The sequence below is a fragment of the Notamacropus eugenii genome, chromosome 6 (assembly GCF_028372415.1).
Source record: "Notamacropus eugenii isolate mMacEug1 chromosome 6, mMacEug1.pri_v2, whole genome shotgun sequence".
NCBI classification, from domain to species: Eukaryota; Metazoa; Chordata; class Mammalia; order Diprotodontia; family Macropodidae; genus Notamacropus; species Notamacropus eugenii.
The window spans coordinates 177,643,862-177,659,353 of NC_092877.1; the positions used below are offsets into that span (position 1 = coordinate 177,643,862).

General features: G+C 35.8%; 1 protein-coding gene across 5 annotated transcripts in view; it reads right to left on the reverse strand.

Annotated features, from left to right (window-relative positions):
• ROBO1 (roundabout guidance receptor 1) overlaps positions 1-15,492 on the reverse strand; it is a 1,297,074-nt gene that overhangs the window by 21,762 nt on the left and 1,259,820 nt on the right. For all 5 annotated transcript variants that reach the window (XM_072621629.1, XM_072621631.1, XM_072621627.1 and 2 more), the window contains 5 exons: positions 14,421-14,528; positions 11,632-11,776; positions 10,683-10,928; positions 9,209-9,612; positions 1,870-2,022 (listed from right to left, as the gene is read on the reverse strand). In XM_072621629.1, coding sequence (XP_072477730.1) covers positions 1,870-2,022; positions 9,209-9,612; positions 10,683-10,928; positions 11,632-11,776; positions 14,421-14,528 — 1,056 coding nt within the window. The remainder of the gene's footprint in view (positions 1-1,869; positions 2,023-9,208; positions 9,613-10,682; positions 10,929-11,631; positions 11,777-14,420; positions 14,529-15,492) is intronic.

The window sequence follows — 15,492 nt, forward strand, 5'->3', positions numbered from 1 at the left end:
GATAGATAGATAGATAGATAGATAGATAGATAGATAGATAGATATGTCAGTACATATCACAGGCTATTCTATTTTCATAATATTCTAAGTATGTTTTCATGGAATGAGTAGAGTCTTCACTAGTATTTCAGATATAAGAATACATCTTTCCTGTCAAATTCTGAATTAGTTTCTTAACGTTCTTGAAATTAACAAATTATTTCTTGATTATACATCACCACACTGTCGAACAGTGATCATGCAGAGCTCAGCAAGAATTTACGTGTAATTAGAAAACACGCTGAAAGAAGCACATGAGAAAGGTTGCAAAATAAATACTCACATTTATTAAATCTATTGCAATTTTTAACTGTGGTTGTATGCAGCCCAACTTGGCACATTACCGCTTAAGCAGAAAAACAAAATACCAGTTAGGCGTCAAACTCAAGTATAAATAAATAAAAAAAAAAAAAACCAAAAACCCCTTACATACAGCACTGGTCCAGGTTTTCTCTTGTGTTTTACCTCAGTGTTTATATGAGTGCTTGAAGTTTAGCCAGTTTTTCTGTTAAGAACACTTTCTTCTAGACAATAAAAACTGATAATATGTCTATAAAACCATGTAAAATGCCATTGCAGGGATCTCATAAATGTAAAATTGGTGGTATACTTTGGAAATTTACACCTTATGTTTGTCCCTCTGTAGAAGCAAACATGCACAAAGACACAGTAATAACTCTTTGAAATCAGATAATATTCTGACAGCTCAGTTTCACTGACAAAAGGAGCCTGGGCAGAAGCCAGGAGGCCCAGGTGCACTGTGTCATGCCAGTATTTAATGTAGTATAATATCAGATAGATGCTGGTGAGAGAAAATACTGGGAATAAAGTACTGATAATAGCACGGACAGCCACTCATTGCAAAATTACTTGTGCTCATCATGCTGTGAGCTTTGTATTAAATTTTTCTGTCAAGTGGCAGGAATCACAGGGAGAAGTGGCTCCAAAAACCCTCCTTGTAACCTTGGATAAGAATCTATAATATTAGGCTTTCATATGATAATGGCAAATGATGCACCTCTTTGAAAAATTGCTGACTGGTAATGAAAGTCCTAATCTGATTGCTGGTGGTGAGAACCAAGTTAGGGTGTTTGGGGGGTGGTGCTAACGACGGTGACACCCTTCTTTCCCCCCATTCCTTTAGCAAATTTAGCAAACTTGACAAGATGGGTAAGTCTGGAAGAATTTATCTTACATGAATTTCTAACAAAGCCCTTGGGGTTGTTTTGTAAAATGGGAAGGTGGTGGTTTAATAAATGCTGGGCCACCTGAGGCACTTTCATTAAAGGCTTTCTCTAGACAACATCACAATGTTTGCATTATCCTACCATACTCCCTGGAGAATACAAGCATTACCTTTTCAGCAGGAGTCGATATTGTGTGTGAAGGCATGAGGGAAAATGATTAGATTTTGCCTTTTGGTACATAAGATGACTGTAATAATACTGTAGTTAGAATTAAAATTCAAAACAGTTCACTGTCTTCTGTTCGAATACTAAATTGTTTATGAAAAAGGTGGACACTTTGGAGAATTTAATGTTATGTTAACTTAATGAAGATTTAATCTTATGCTTATTTTTTATATGACAAGCTATTTTTTCTATAAATATGTACATTAACCTAGTATCTTAAATAATCAGCTTGTAAGAAAACCGTAAAATGTTTTTGTAATGACTGTGTTCTAAAGGTACCGACTATTTTGTAGTATAACACATAAAACAATAAATATTTAGTGTGATTTTAAATGTGTTACAAAGTTTTCCTTCCCATACAGATACCGGGTAAAGCAGAAAAATTTATCAAGGTTTTCATCTATTTCAACGTCCTTACCATCTGTGTAGACTTCTCTGCGCAGATGTCCTGGCTGGTGCTTTTGCTTCTTGGCTGGTCGGACCTTCTGTACTACAGCAGCACTCATGTTACTGTCTGTAGATACAGGGCTGGTGGGTCTAGGGCAGTGTGATGCGTGAAAATGCCTGCGGCCTAAAAAAAATAACCCAACATAGCAGAATCAAAATACGTTGCAGGTTTTTCTTTAAAAAAAGAAAAAAAAAGAAAAAACCAACATTCTATTTTGTTCCCTCCACTTTCAAAACAAAATAACACAGCAATATAAAGCAATAACCTTTTGCCCCCCAGAGTTTAGTCAACCCCTGGGGGCAAAAGACAATCAATAAACTAAGAACATCTATTTAATTTCAATACAGCTTCTTGCATCATTATATTTAAACAGTACTGAATCTCATAATTCTGATATAAGATACCACCACTCCAAATATTTTAGTAGCTAGCTCTGTTGAAATGTTTATTTAAACAGATACATGAATTTCATTCTTTATCAACACACTTCATATTTCACTAGAATTTCTTGCTTTTTAGTACAGAAAGTAGGGGGCTAGGAAGAGGAAGTAACACAATCCTAAAAGAAGCTGAGATAAACAGGTTTAATGGTGTAAAGGTTAAAAAAAAATACAAACACTGAAAGGGATAATTTATACTTACTCTTTCAGGTATGTATTGTTATAATGGTACAGTTTTAATTCAGACCACTTAAGACAGATCTAGCCTAGGCTTCTGAAATCTGCCAAAGGTTAGCTAGTCACCCAAAATATTTTCTCATTGTGGCAGTTCCTGAGCCTTAGGATAAGCAGGTGTTTTCTTTTTTTTAATAGAATCATATTTTATTTTGTTGGTTCTAAGGATCTTGGTCGACTAAGCTTATTCATTACCAAAGGAATAAGTCATGTGTTTCAGTCAAACACTGGCATTATCTGACATCAGACATATCAATACTCCCTGTCACTGTGCCTAGCTGATCAATGAAGACAGAAGATTCCACAACAGACATGGTATATTTAACCCAGAATTGCAATGGAGACATCACAACCACATACTTGATGCACTTGCCCTCTACTACTTTGCGTAACAGAAATGAAAAAGTCACAAATACAAATTTTTACTAATGCAAAACAAGAAAGTTTTACCAATGAACCTGTAATAGTCTGTCTTATGACTTATGCATTTTAGAATCTGTATTGACTAAGTATCTCCAAGTAAAAATATGGTAACTGAAGCATATTAAATAGCAAACATTAAGGAATAAAGGAATCACGTGAAAAATAGTGAATTCATTCATTCATTCACATTAGTTTTAATGTTAGGCCACAAAATGTAACCATTTCTTTTTTTAAAAAAAAGTCTAATAGTATATTTCACACATGTTTCTTGAAGAACACAAATAAATACTCTCTAGATGATAATGAAGTAAGATATTAAATCAGAAATGAAGAAATCAATGATGAATAAATTTAAAAAATCCATGAAAACAAATCAAGGCTGAAACTACTATTGCACAAAATCCTTTGATGTAGACCTTAAGACTCAGCAGAGACTTTAAGATTGAACATTCAACTTTATTTCCCCATTTGGTTTGATTTAAAAAGCTTATACACAAATATTCTTAATGTTATTTGTAAACAGTAGTTTAAGTTGCTTGATTTCACTTAACCTGGTTGTGAACTTATAAACAAACTAAAACAAAATCTATAGCTTAGAACATGTACTTTTCAATGTTTTCATTATGAGGAATATTTAAAATTATATTCATTTGATCAACATACAGAGATTTTTTTTCCCCTTAAAGATCATTCATGCAACTGCCAACCAAAAAGGTCTCTGGCTGAATAACTCAAGTAATTCAAGTCCTGCTTTTATAATGCATACATTATAGTTATAGGCTAAGATACGTTAGATATTATCTTCCTGCAACAGAATCATGAATAAGTAATATATAAAATGGATTATTCATGATGGAGATTTATAGCAACAGTAATATGTATCACCATGAAGATCACTGTAGATTCACAACTTGGATTTTAATCTCAGTAGCTATTTTTTTTAGTGACACTAATTTCAACACTTCTTAGGATTTGTGGTTTTTGTAAGGTATGAGTTCTACCTCCACCAGTGTTGGTTACTGTTGGGATTGGAAGCTCAATTCCATGTGGACAGTCTCGGGCGGGTAAAGGTGGGAGCTTCTAAATCTTAGAGCTCTCACGAGACCCCCCCCAGGAAACGGCAGGGAATCGAGGTGAACCGAGCTATCTCAAGTAATTCCACCTCTTCCTGTGAGAAACGTGATGGGAGAGAGATCTCCCCGCCCTCGAGATTGTCCCGGATCTGGGCACACCTACTTACCTAACAGCATGGTATTCAGATGCAAACTGTGCGGATGAAGGTTAAGTAGGATTGAGGAAGCCTGAAAGCTCTCTTAGCACGTGAGGAGCCAAGAGGACAGTAGGCTCCGCTTCTCTTCTTTCCTCTCTCCCCTCCCCCTCTCTCCCCACTTGTACTTCTACTTCCAATCCCTTAAGATCTTAGCCTCCTTAGGAAATCTCCCCCTCTTCCTCCTAAGGAAGACCCCCCTGCACTTGTAACCGAGACCCTGAAATAAAGCTCAACCCTTGTTCGACTCTGGAACGTCCTTTCTCTCATATGAGCATCCGGTTTTGGCCAACCGAAGACCTCGGAGGTGAGGTAAGAAGACTCGGGTAGCCCACACAGGCCTCTAGGCCTGGCAGGTTACAATCTCTCAATGACTTGGAAAACAGTCGATTTACCTTTCATAAAGCCAATGCAGTGATGAGTTTTGCTAAATATGGCTAAATGGATTGGTTCTTGAACAACAAACATACAATCCTTTACTGTGCTCATGCAGTAAGCTTTCCAGCTTGAAAGGAAACCTCAAAGCGTGTTTCTATTTGGCACACTTTTAAAGAACACCTACTTGCTACAATGAACTTTCAGAGAGAGAGCAGGACTTTAGGTTTCTTGTAACAGTACCTATCTGTTGTTATAAGCTTCTCAAAAACAAGGCTTAAAAAAAAGTGTTTCACTCTTCTTGGACATTCTCTTTTGCCCTCTTAACCTCTTAAGTTGAGGAAGGAATATTTAATAAAATTTCTACAAGTGTAGGCATCTCCTTCAGTCACCTTATCTTGGACCCAGGCACTGATAAATATCTGTGCTACTGCATATGCCAAAGTCCAAGAAACTCAGGATGCACAGCAGACGTTGTGGCTGACATTGTATATTCTCTGGTCTGATTTTATCTTCATGTGAATATGTCAGTCTCTTCCTTACATTAAACCCAAACACCTGAGAAAGATCCTTTGGACCAGAACATTTACATGAAGTGGGATTGGAAAAAGACATGGGCCTGTCACTTAAAAAGGTGTTGGATGACAGACAATTCAAGTAATTTATTGGTATCAGTAAAATGTTAAAGGAACCAGACATAATTTTAATTAAGAGTTAAAAAACATTCCCTGCCCATGAACAGGCCTCAACCTGAAGCCCACTAGAGGAAGCTTCTGTTGGTCTCAATGAGGGGCTGGGTCAGGGGTGTAGTGACGCCCTCTGACTCTGAAAAGTGTCTAAGTACTCAGAGATGATGTTTGGTTTTGGGGGCCTGGAAGAAGGTTCATGTGCCAGCTAAGACCACCCCAGACCCACCTTGGCTTTGAAAGCCCAGATGTTGGGGCTTCTCTCTGGTAACAATGTACGTATGTAATGGTCAGACAGCTGGATCTATCTATTGATCTGTGATGTATGTACTGCTCATGGTCAGAGAGTCAGAAGCCTTGCCTGCTGGTCTTTATGTCTCTGTTTGTATTTTCGTGATTGGTGAATGTAATTAAAGTAGATTTTTGACCACCTCCAAAGTTGCTTTCCATCTAGAAAAGCAGACCTAAGAACCTGTACAGCAGGCCCTCCTGTGTAGGCAAGGTGCTTGCAGCTTATATCAGTGGAAAGATGCTGAACTGTCTTGTGAATTGTTTGTGGAAAATCTACAAAGAGGTACAGATATTACTGGTTATCAACAAATGTTAAAAGAACCAGAGAAAAGACGATGGACTGTCCTGTGAAGTGTTTGTGGAGGGCCTACAAAAAGATACAGACATGAGCTGCACAGAATGAGAAGGGCTACAGTTTGCAATAATGGAAAAGGATCTATACGGATGAAATCATGGATCGATTCAAGTACTGAAGTAAGTATGAAGGCGTAAGTAGAAAAATGAAACAATGGATGTAATTCAAAATATGCCACTGCTGGGAAAAAAAGGAACAAAAAATAACCTGAGTGAACAAAAAAATTCCCCCAGAAACAAAAATGAGTAGGGGAAAAAGTCAGTGTCAAGAATGTCCTGATTTCTAGATCACTAGAAATAATCTTGTGTTCAAATATTTGTGTTTGGAAAATGAAAATATCACAATTTCTTAGGATTTTTAAAACCATTTTTAATATAATGGCTTTTTAGGGAGAATTTATTTGGGACATATATTGACCTATTTTCAGACAGCTCTCGGATTGATCTCAAATATTCCCTCTTACCTATCTCCTGGTTCCTTCCTTCCTTCCTTTTTTAATTAAAAAAATTATGTACTTAAATATCAAAAAAATTTCCATATATACAACACAACATAAGAGGGCTCCCTATGAAGCCCTTAATCTCCATTCTACTCACTCAAAAAAAGAGTAAATAATACATTTTACACCTTCCTTTGAAAATAACTCTGTTTGTCTATGTTTTTCCCTCAACTTGTCCTATTTTGTGCATTTTTCCAAGCATTTCAATCCCCCTCTTATTTTTGGCATTGCTACTGCTTCTTCTTTACCAGAATCTCTCTATGTGTGTTCAACATTGTCCTTGTCAGAAGAAACTGAAGTTTCTGATTCCTGTGACCTACACCCCTTCCTCCATATTTGAATATTCTTCTCAAAGACACTAATCATGAGGAGCAGCCAATTTCACCCCCTTCCTTGTTTCTACATTTCTGTATTCTTTCTGTCTTCCCTTTTCTTTTCTCTTCTCAAACCTACAGAACAGAACCAGCCCTTCCCTTCCCTTCATACATTTGTTCTGAATACACTTGGAGGACCACGCACTTTTACCTGTAATCATATCAACAATTTAAAATTTCAAAAACGATAACTACTTGTGCCATCTATTTTTTGAATGCGTACACAAGAACAAATCACTTTTGTGTAGTACAAACCACTGTTCATATTTCTTGGCGGGTGGTGTGGTTCAGAACCCTTGAAAGGGAGGGCCTTGGCTAGAAATGGCAATCAGCTTTTAAGACACTAAATTTTATTCTTTTTATTCTACACAAGAGACTTGATATCTCAAAAGTCTGTGTTAATTATCTCATAGAATTTAAAGCATTAAATGAAATAATGTTTTTCAAATCTGCTTTCTTCTCTCTTCTGACACTACCACCACCCTGTCTAGGCCCTCCTCACCTCATGTTTGAACTGTTGCAATAGTGGTCATTTTCTCAGCTTTAAGTCTTTCCCCTCTCCAGTCTGTATTCCATTCAACTGTCCATTTGATGTTCTTAAAGTGCAATTGTGACCATGTTACTCCCCTATTCAATCAACTTTAGTGACTCCCTGCTGACTCCAGGATCAAATGCAAAATGCTCTGGCATCCAAAGTCCTTCACAATCTAACTCCTTCACACCATTTCAGTTCTTTTATACCTTATTCTCCTTCATATATTCTGCAATCCAATGACACTGGCCTCCTCAAACAAGATAGCCCTTTCTCCAGATTTTAGGCATTTTCACTGGAATTCTTTACCTCCTCAAGTCTTGACTCTTGGCTTCCTTCAAGTCCCATCTAAAACCCCACTTTCTCTTTTTCTGATTCTCACACCCTCTCTTTATTTATTGATAGTCTAGACCTAAGAAAGACATGAAGAAAATATTAATAATGCAGATTACACTTAAAAGCATGTCATGTGTACATTTTCCACTCAGGGGGCTGGTTTGTTAAACATTTATCAGCACACTGCTATACGCCAATACATATTCAACTTGGGCAAGATATGCATTTAAATTCATTGATGCATCCCCCCTCCAAACAGACAGTATAACTTAATGAACAGAATGCTAAGATTAATTCAGAAAAGGCCTGCATTTCAAGTACTTGACCTTGGGTGAGTTATCTAACCACTCTATGTCTCAAGCAACACTGTAGGATTCCTCTACTTAGTCAGATTTCTCTACTAATATTTGGTGAGGTTGTGATCTGTATTGGCATAAGTATTTCCCACATCAGAGGTGGCTGAGCTGATGAAACAATTGACCTTGATATATAACCCTGATACTTAGTAGAATATAAGTATATTATATTCTATTATATCATATCCATAGAAGCAGATGCTACTGTGCTAGATGTTAAGGATACAAAGCCAAACATGAGTCTCCACTCTCAAGAGTTTACATTTTAATGGAGAAGATAACATGCACATATAAAGATACAGGCAAAACACACACAAAGCAGCTACAAAGTACTAGCAACTGGCAGTAGAGAAGAGGAAAGGTTTCATGTAAAAAGGCAGTGCCACTGCCAGAATGTGCCTCCTGTACTCCAGAGTCTACCTCCCCCTGGAATGAGAGGTCTCTAGGTTCTAAGTAAATTTTTATTTTATCCTGCCCTAACCTAAGTCCATTACCCCCATTCCCATCCATTTCCTACTATATGTCTTCTTTCCTTATTAGACTGCAAACTTTTTGCATGGCAGATTTGCCAACTTGTACTTATATCTCCTGTGCTTAGTATAACGCTTAGTAAATGTTTTTTTTTTTTCACTTATTTGTTCATTTACACTTGAAGGAAACAAAGGATTCTAGGAAGTAGCAGGGAAGAGAGAGCATTCCATGAACGGGATAGAGACAGTGTCAAAACACAGAGATGGGAGATGAAGTGTACAAGAAACAGCAGGAAGGCAAGTGTGGCTGGAGCAGAGAATGCATGTAGGAGGCTAACATGTAATAAGGCTGGAAAGGAAGGCTGGGTCAAGTGGAGAAGAGCTTTAAATGCCAAACAGAGGAGTTTGTATTGTATCATAAAGGTAACAGGGAACCTCTGAGGTTTATGAAATGACATGGTCAGACTTGTACTTTAGTGGCAAATAAGCTGAGTGGAGGCTGAATTAGAGTAGAGATTTTGTAACTGGTCCTTTCAGTTTGAGTTTTGGAAATATAAAATACTGATATTTGCCACTTACTTTACAGGACACAAAATATCCATGAAGATAATCAGTAATTCAATGCTACACACTTAAAAAATTTAAAATCCTTTTGTAAATATGCAACTTACCTGCAGCATCCTGCATTTGACGTCTTGCTACCTTAAGACCAGCATATTCTGCTGCCGCTGCAACAGCCTGTGCAAAATCTGCATCAGTAAAAAATGAGCCATCAGAAGAACTAACACTGGAACGTCCGCTTGAAATGTTATCTTCTTCTGAGGCTGAACCCCAGCCATTTATCATGGAGCCAGTCACCGAGCTCTCCAAATCTCCAACACTAGAAGCAGGGGTCTGTTCAAGCCCACGTAGAAGAAGCCTCCTGGTTTGCATTTTGGCTACTTCCAGGTCGGCTTCATCTTCTTCTTCTGGCACATCAGTATCCATATCTGAGACAAGGGGTCCAGAAATGTAACCATAGGTATGTGGGGGGGAAATCGGCCTAGGTGGTGGAGGAGGACTTACAGGCTGGCGTCTGTGCAAAGAGAAATATCACAATTACAGTTATAATTGTGATGACACAAAAATATCTCAAGCCAACTTGATGTTTTTAATTCAGTTCCTTTGTTCATAAAAATAAACTTTGTAAAGATGTGTGTTACGGTACTTTGTTGATAGCAGAACTGCATATGAGGAGTCAATGGCAAAGCATAAATTTATATTTAAGTAGAATAATAAAATGTTCAGCTCTGCTTGTGTTTCATTATTTGGATTATGACTGGTTAAAAAGAAAAAGGTCATGATGTATGGAAGGTTAAAAACTACTTTTGTAGGCAAATGCCAACTGATGAGACCAAAGATTCTGAATAATTAAGAAAGCAAGATGTTGCCAAAGGCAACAGGCATCTGCACCATAACAGAATGTTCTATAAAATGATTTTTTTCACTCCTTTCCTGTCCCTGTTGTGTGCATGTGTATGTATGCATGTATATACATACGTATATATGTAGATGCATATGTACATAAATGAAAAAAAGTAAGTACAAAAAGACACATAACCAATCATGGAACAGACAACACAAAAAGTCTCTAATCTAATATTTCAACTAAACTAAAAGATAACCAAGGTCAAACACAAAATATATGTACCAAACTTATTTTTCTGCAGCACAACAGCTGTGAGACAACAATTGTTCACTGGAAGAACTGAAAGAAGATGTTAGGAAATACAGTTTCTATAAGACAGAGTAAGAAATCTATAAGGCTTTTAACAATAATACAAAAAGGAAAGCTACAGTGGAGAAAATTATATGAATAAAATTGGCCAGATTAGATTTTATGAAAAGAGAACAATTTATACATTATGATTTATGTGTATTCAAGAATGCAATTATAAGAGTAATTAAATTATTTCTATGAAATAATATAGACTATTTTCAATTTTAAAGTTCACTTGGAATAACGGCATGAAGATTACCGCATACCTTAGTTATTAATATTACTCCGTATATTCATTATCTTGTATCATTTTGAAATCACAAAATGAATGCTGCACACACTGAGTAGAAATGCAAACTTTTAAAACCTTTGCAGAACATACATACCTTCGGTCAGGCGGGTGTTGCATGTGGCCAGTGTCATCTGGGCAATCTTGTAACATAGGCTGAAGTTCTTCTTGGGGCGAGGGTGTGAGTGTGGCAGTAGATTGATGGCTATAGGACACTGCTGCTGGAGATGAAGCGGCTCCTCGTACTGGTGGAGTAGGGCCTCGTTCATCTTCTTCTTCTAGCTCATCTTGCTGTAAATACATCCTTGCTGGGGGCACTGGACATGGAATTTCTTGGTCATAGCTAAAATGTAAAATCATACAAACATCAATTTTTAAACTTAAAATACCTAAAAATGTGCTGGAACCTCTATACGAAGATGATGTTACTGCCCCATAGAACAGTTACTTTTTAATATTTTCCCCATAGCATTCATTTAAGGGCTATCTGGATAAGGGTATTATACATATGCTAAAGTTTTCCAAACTAATTTGATCACAGACAAGTTTGCAGTTTGAAATATACTGATGAACTCCACAAATGTTAGCTGTTATTATTAGTAATAGAAATAGCTGCCTTTTATAAATCATTTTAAAGTCAGTAAGGCACTTTACATCCATTATTGCAGCTGATCCTCACAACTCCTCTATGAAGATTGTTAACCCCATTTTAAGGATGAGAAAACTGAGGCCAAAAGAGGTTAACTGACTTGACCAGTCGCACAGCTCGTATGTGTCTCAGGCAGGTTTGAGCTCTCATCTTCCTGACTCTACCCACTGTACCACTTTGCTAGCTTTGCTTTTTTCTTTAAACTGAGACTAAAAATATTTAATACATAAAACATCATTCAGTTCATTTAGCATTTCATTTCTATAAAACGGCAGTTTTTTTTAAAGGGTCACATTTCAGAGTTTGTACGTAATGCTACCTGACACAGAAACCTGCTCTACAAACGTATTCCAGTTCCACACAAGATTTCATATTACAGAATACTCTGTCGTCTTACCTCTCATCTACAGAAAGACTGTAATCTTCACTATTGCTATGAGGAGGAGGATGTGCTGGGGGAGGTGGAAGTAAGTCTGCCCAGTTCATACCCGTCTGTTTTGGTAACTTGGGTGTTCGTGCCCCTTTCTTGTGCCCTTGACTCCCTTAATGAAGAAAAAAAGAAAAAAAAACATCTTATCTGTTTTTAAGATCATTCTACATGTATGAAACAAATTTCTTTTCTATAAATACAACCGCAATTAATATTCTTTAAAAAAAAAGCAACCAGGTGATGTTTCTCATTAATTCTAACAAGAAATTTATATAACATGACAAAACATGTTCATATGTTTAACTTCTAATAAATAGCAAAAAGCAATAAAACCAGACATGAATTTCACAAGTAATATCACTAAGACTGATCTTTGAAGAACAATTAATTACATTATAGATTATCATCTAAAACAAATGAGCTATAAGACATTTTCTGGATTGCCCTTCTATTCTTTAATTGCTGGAACCTAAAACACAATGATACAGATATGATCTACTAAAGCGCCACTGTTGCATTAAGTAACTAAATATACATAATTTGCACTTGTCCATTGAAATGTTTTAGGCACAATGAAATTACTAGCTCTAGTCAGAATGGCAAGTGCAAATGAAAATAACTGCTGGAAAATCTAATAACATGACCAACAAAAAAAAGAGAGAAATGAAAAAGCGTGGCACCCATGTTTTCAGCTGCTGTTTCTACAAAATTATGGTTTACAGTAGAATGATGCTATTTTAACAATCTTAGCAATTTGCTAAAAGCTAATATTTCAGGTGCTACTTTATGTTGACTTGGAAATTTAAGTATCAAAGGTAGTCATGCATTTTTGAGTAAGACATTTTAAAATCATAATGTTCCTTAATCTTAGAAAAAGATCAGTTCAATGCAGTTCAAAAGCTCTGACATTGTCATTCACATATGTATCTATTTTTAAAGTCACATATGAGATTATCTACCAGTAAAAAACATAGTTGTTTTATTAAACTTCCATTTCACCCCTAAAATGCCTGTAAAAATCTTCTCCTTAATCCTGAGAAATAAGTAAACAAGCCCTGAACACATCTAACAAAAGAATCATATCCACCCAATAAGCCACTTGATTAATGCTGTTACAGTGTTAGAAAAAACCCCCACAACCAATTGACTATAGTTGTATAACTAACTCCAGCCTAGTCTGAAGGATAATTTTACCCTTTTATTTAGACTTCCAAATCTTTCATTAGAGTCACTTTCCACACAATATCTCTTCTTAGCCTCCGACTCAAATAGTCAAAATAATCTGTACTCTCCTCTCTTGGTCCCTTAATATGTACTTGTTTTAATCCTTTTCCCACCTCTTCATCAATTCTTGGGTTTATGACATTCCTATTTCTGGTAGTTTACATATTTCCTTATCCACTGCTATTAACAAATGATAACTGACATTTATATAATTCTTTAGGGTTTGAAAAGTACTTTTAAATCTCATTTGGACCTGAAAACAGTCCTATGAGATAGTTATCACAGCTACAGTAATCCTGATTTTACAGATGAAAAAACAGACTCACAAAGTTTACATGAGTCTCCATTCTCATTATTAAATGACACTCCACTACTCAAAAGTTATAAAACTTTGGTCCTAGAAGGAACTTCTGTTCCTATCATCTCAACCAGAGAGTTTCCCCTTCTTCTATCCAACAGACTAGAGAAGCCAAGGGGATTTAAGTGACTTGCTTAAGCCATTATAAAAAGAAATGATCACACTTATTTTGCACTCAAGGCTTCCTAATGAACACAGGAAAGAAGTAGAAACATTTTGCTAAAAGTCCTTAGTAGAAACTTGTTACCCTGGGAATGGAGGTAAACTTTGATCCTGACTGAGTGAAAAATGGTCACGAGATATGGGGAACATACATAAATCATACCAAGTTTTTGTGAGTTTAGTTATAGACTCAGACACTAAGTATTAACAGATTTGTTTTCACTTCAGTGATGTGTGAATACACGACAATTTTATTGTTATAACTATAAAGTACTTATAACAGCATTTAAGCATCAGCAAACTTTCTCCTGTAAGTTCTAGGGGCAACCCAACAAGCAAAAATGTCTGACATAGAACTTGTGATGGAGGAAGCAAATTGAAAATGTGTCATTTTAAGTTTAGAAACTTCCCTTTCTGATTAGAGAACAATAATGAGAAATAAAAACGGAAAGAAAGCATAAACACAGCTGGGTGCACATCTAACCTAGATTTTATCTTAAGATTTTTGTTTTCAATGGGATATTTTGTCATGTCAGTTGTATACGGAAGCTATGTAATTACATTATACAAATGAAGACTTTATTTTATTTACCTAACATATTTGTATTTTGGGGATGAGGAGGTCTTTCTAGCACAATCTCTGAGAAAGACAAGGTCAAGCAGATTCAACCCAAGTAAAGTGACAAGTTTCAGGCCTTTATCAATTTATGTAAGAAACAGAGGCAGCATAATCTTGTGAAAATACTAACTTTGAAACTAGAGTGTGAACCACAGTTCTGATACTTCACAGTATCATCAGTTTACTTCAGTCTTTCTTCCTCTTCTGCAATCATACTTGCACTGTTTTGAGGAAGGTATTTCATAAATCTTAATGCATAATGAAATGTATAATTATTAACTAATTTTACTCACTTAGAATTTTTAATATGTCATCATCTGCAAAAAAAAAAACAATACAGGATACTTTTAATTGGGGGAGGGGGAAGGGAGGGGAAGGAGGACTGGTACTTACCAGATGTACTACTGCCTCGATCTGAACTATTGTAAGAGCCCCCTGTATTTTGGTCATAAGACTGGTTGTATGGAATAGTTGGTGGGACAGAATCATTCGTTCGGTAATCTATAGGTTTAATAACAAATTCAAATAATGTTAGTTTTCCCATGAGTTTTTTTATATAGACTTTTGCTATTCCCTAAATAACAAAAAAATTATAATCTTTAAGTTCTATCTCATTTTTTACAATCAGATCTTCAGGGTCTGAAACAATTCAGATCTCCAGATAAAGCTATCAAATATTGAAACAACAGACATATGTGTATATATACATATATATATGAATATATATATTTATAGGTATGTGTGTATATGTGTTTATATATCTATATATATGAATTATTCCTAAATTCCTTCTGCCTCTTTTTGACTTTAAGAATAATTCCTCCCTCTATGAAGAATTTCCATTGTATCTAGCAATACTAAGTAAACTGTTTTCCCCTTTCAAGTATGTATATATTTTGCCTAATGTACAAAGCATTAATTTCCTTTTTATTTAGTAAAATGCAATTATCAGATAAAATCAGTTCATTTAACAATAGGATGTTGGGAAACTCATGATTACTCTCCTTTAAATAAAAAAAGGAATGGTCAGTAACATTTTGATCTAAAAAACAATAAATCCATAAAGTATCAAAAGAATATCATGGCTTATAAAAATATAGAACATTTAAGCACTGGAACCCCATCTGACATAAGAACAGAAACAAAACAGACCGAAAAAATTATGAAAATATTAGCATGGAGGGGAACAAAGTCAAATGCTTACTTAATTCAACAACTGAATGTAATTGGTAATAGTTTTGTCAGTCTGGTTACAGCGCTTCATACCACAAGTTTTCAGGGTATATAAACAATAAATAAACACTTTTAAATATGCAAAGGGCTGCCTGTAAACAACATTTTCAAAAGGTCTTTAAAAAATAAGTAAAAGCATTATACTGAGTTACCTAGCATCAGGTAGTCCTAATGCCTTCAATGTGAAAGGTGCAGTGTTTGTTTGGGCTTTGAAGAAAAACAACAGACCTTT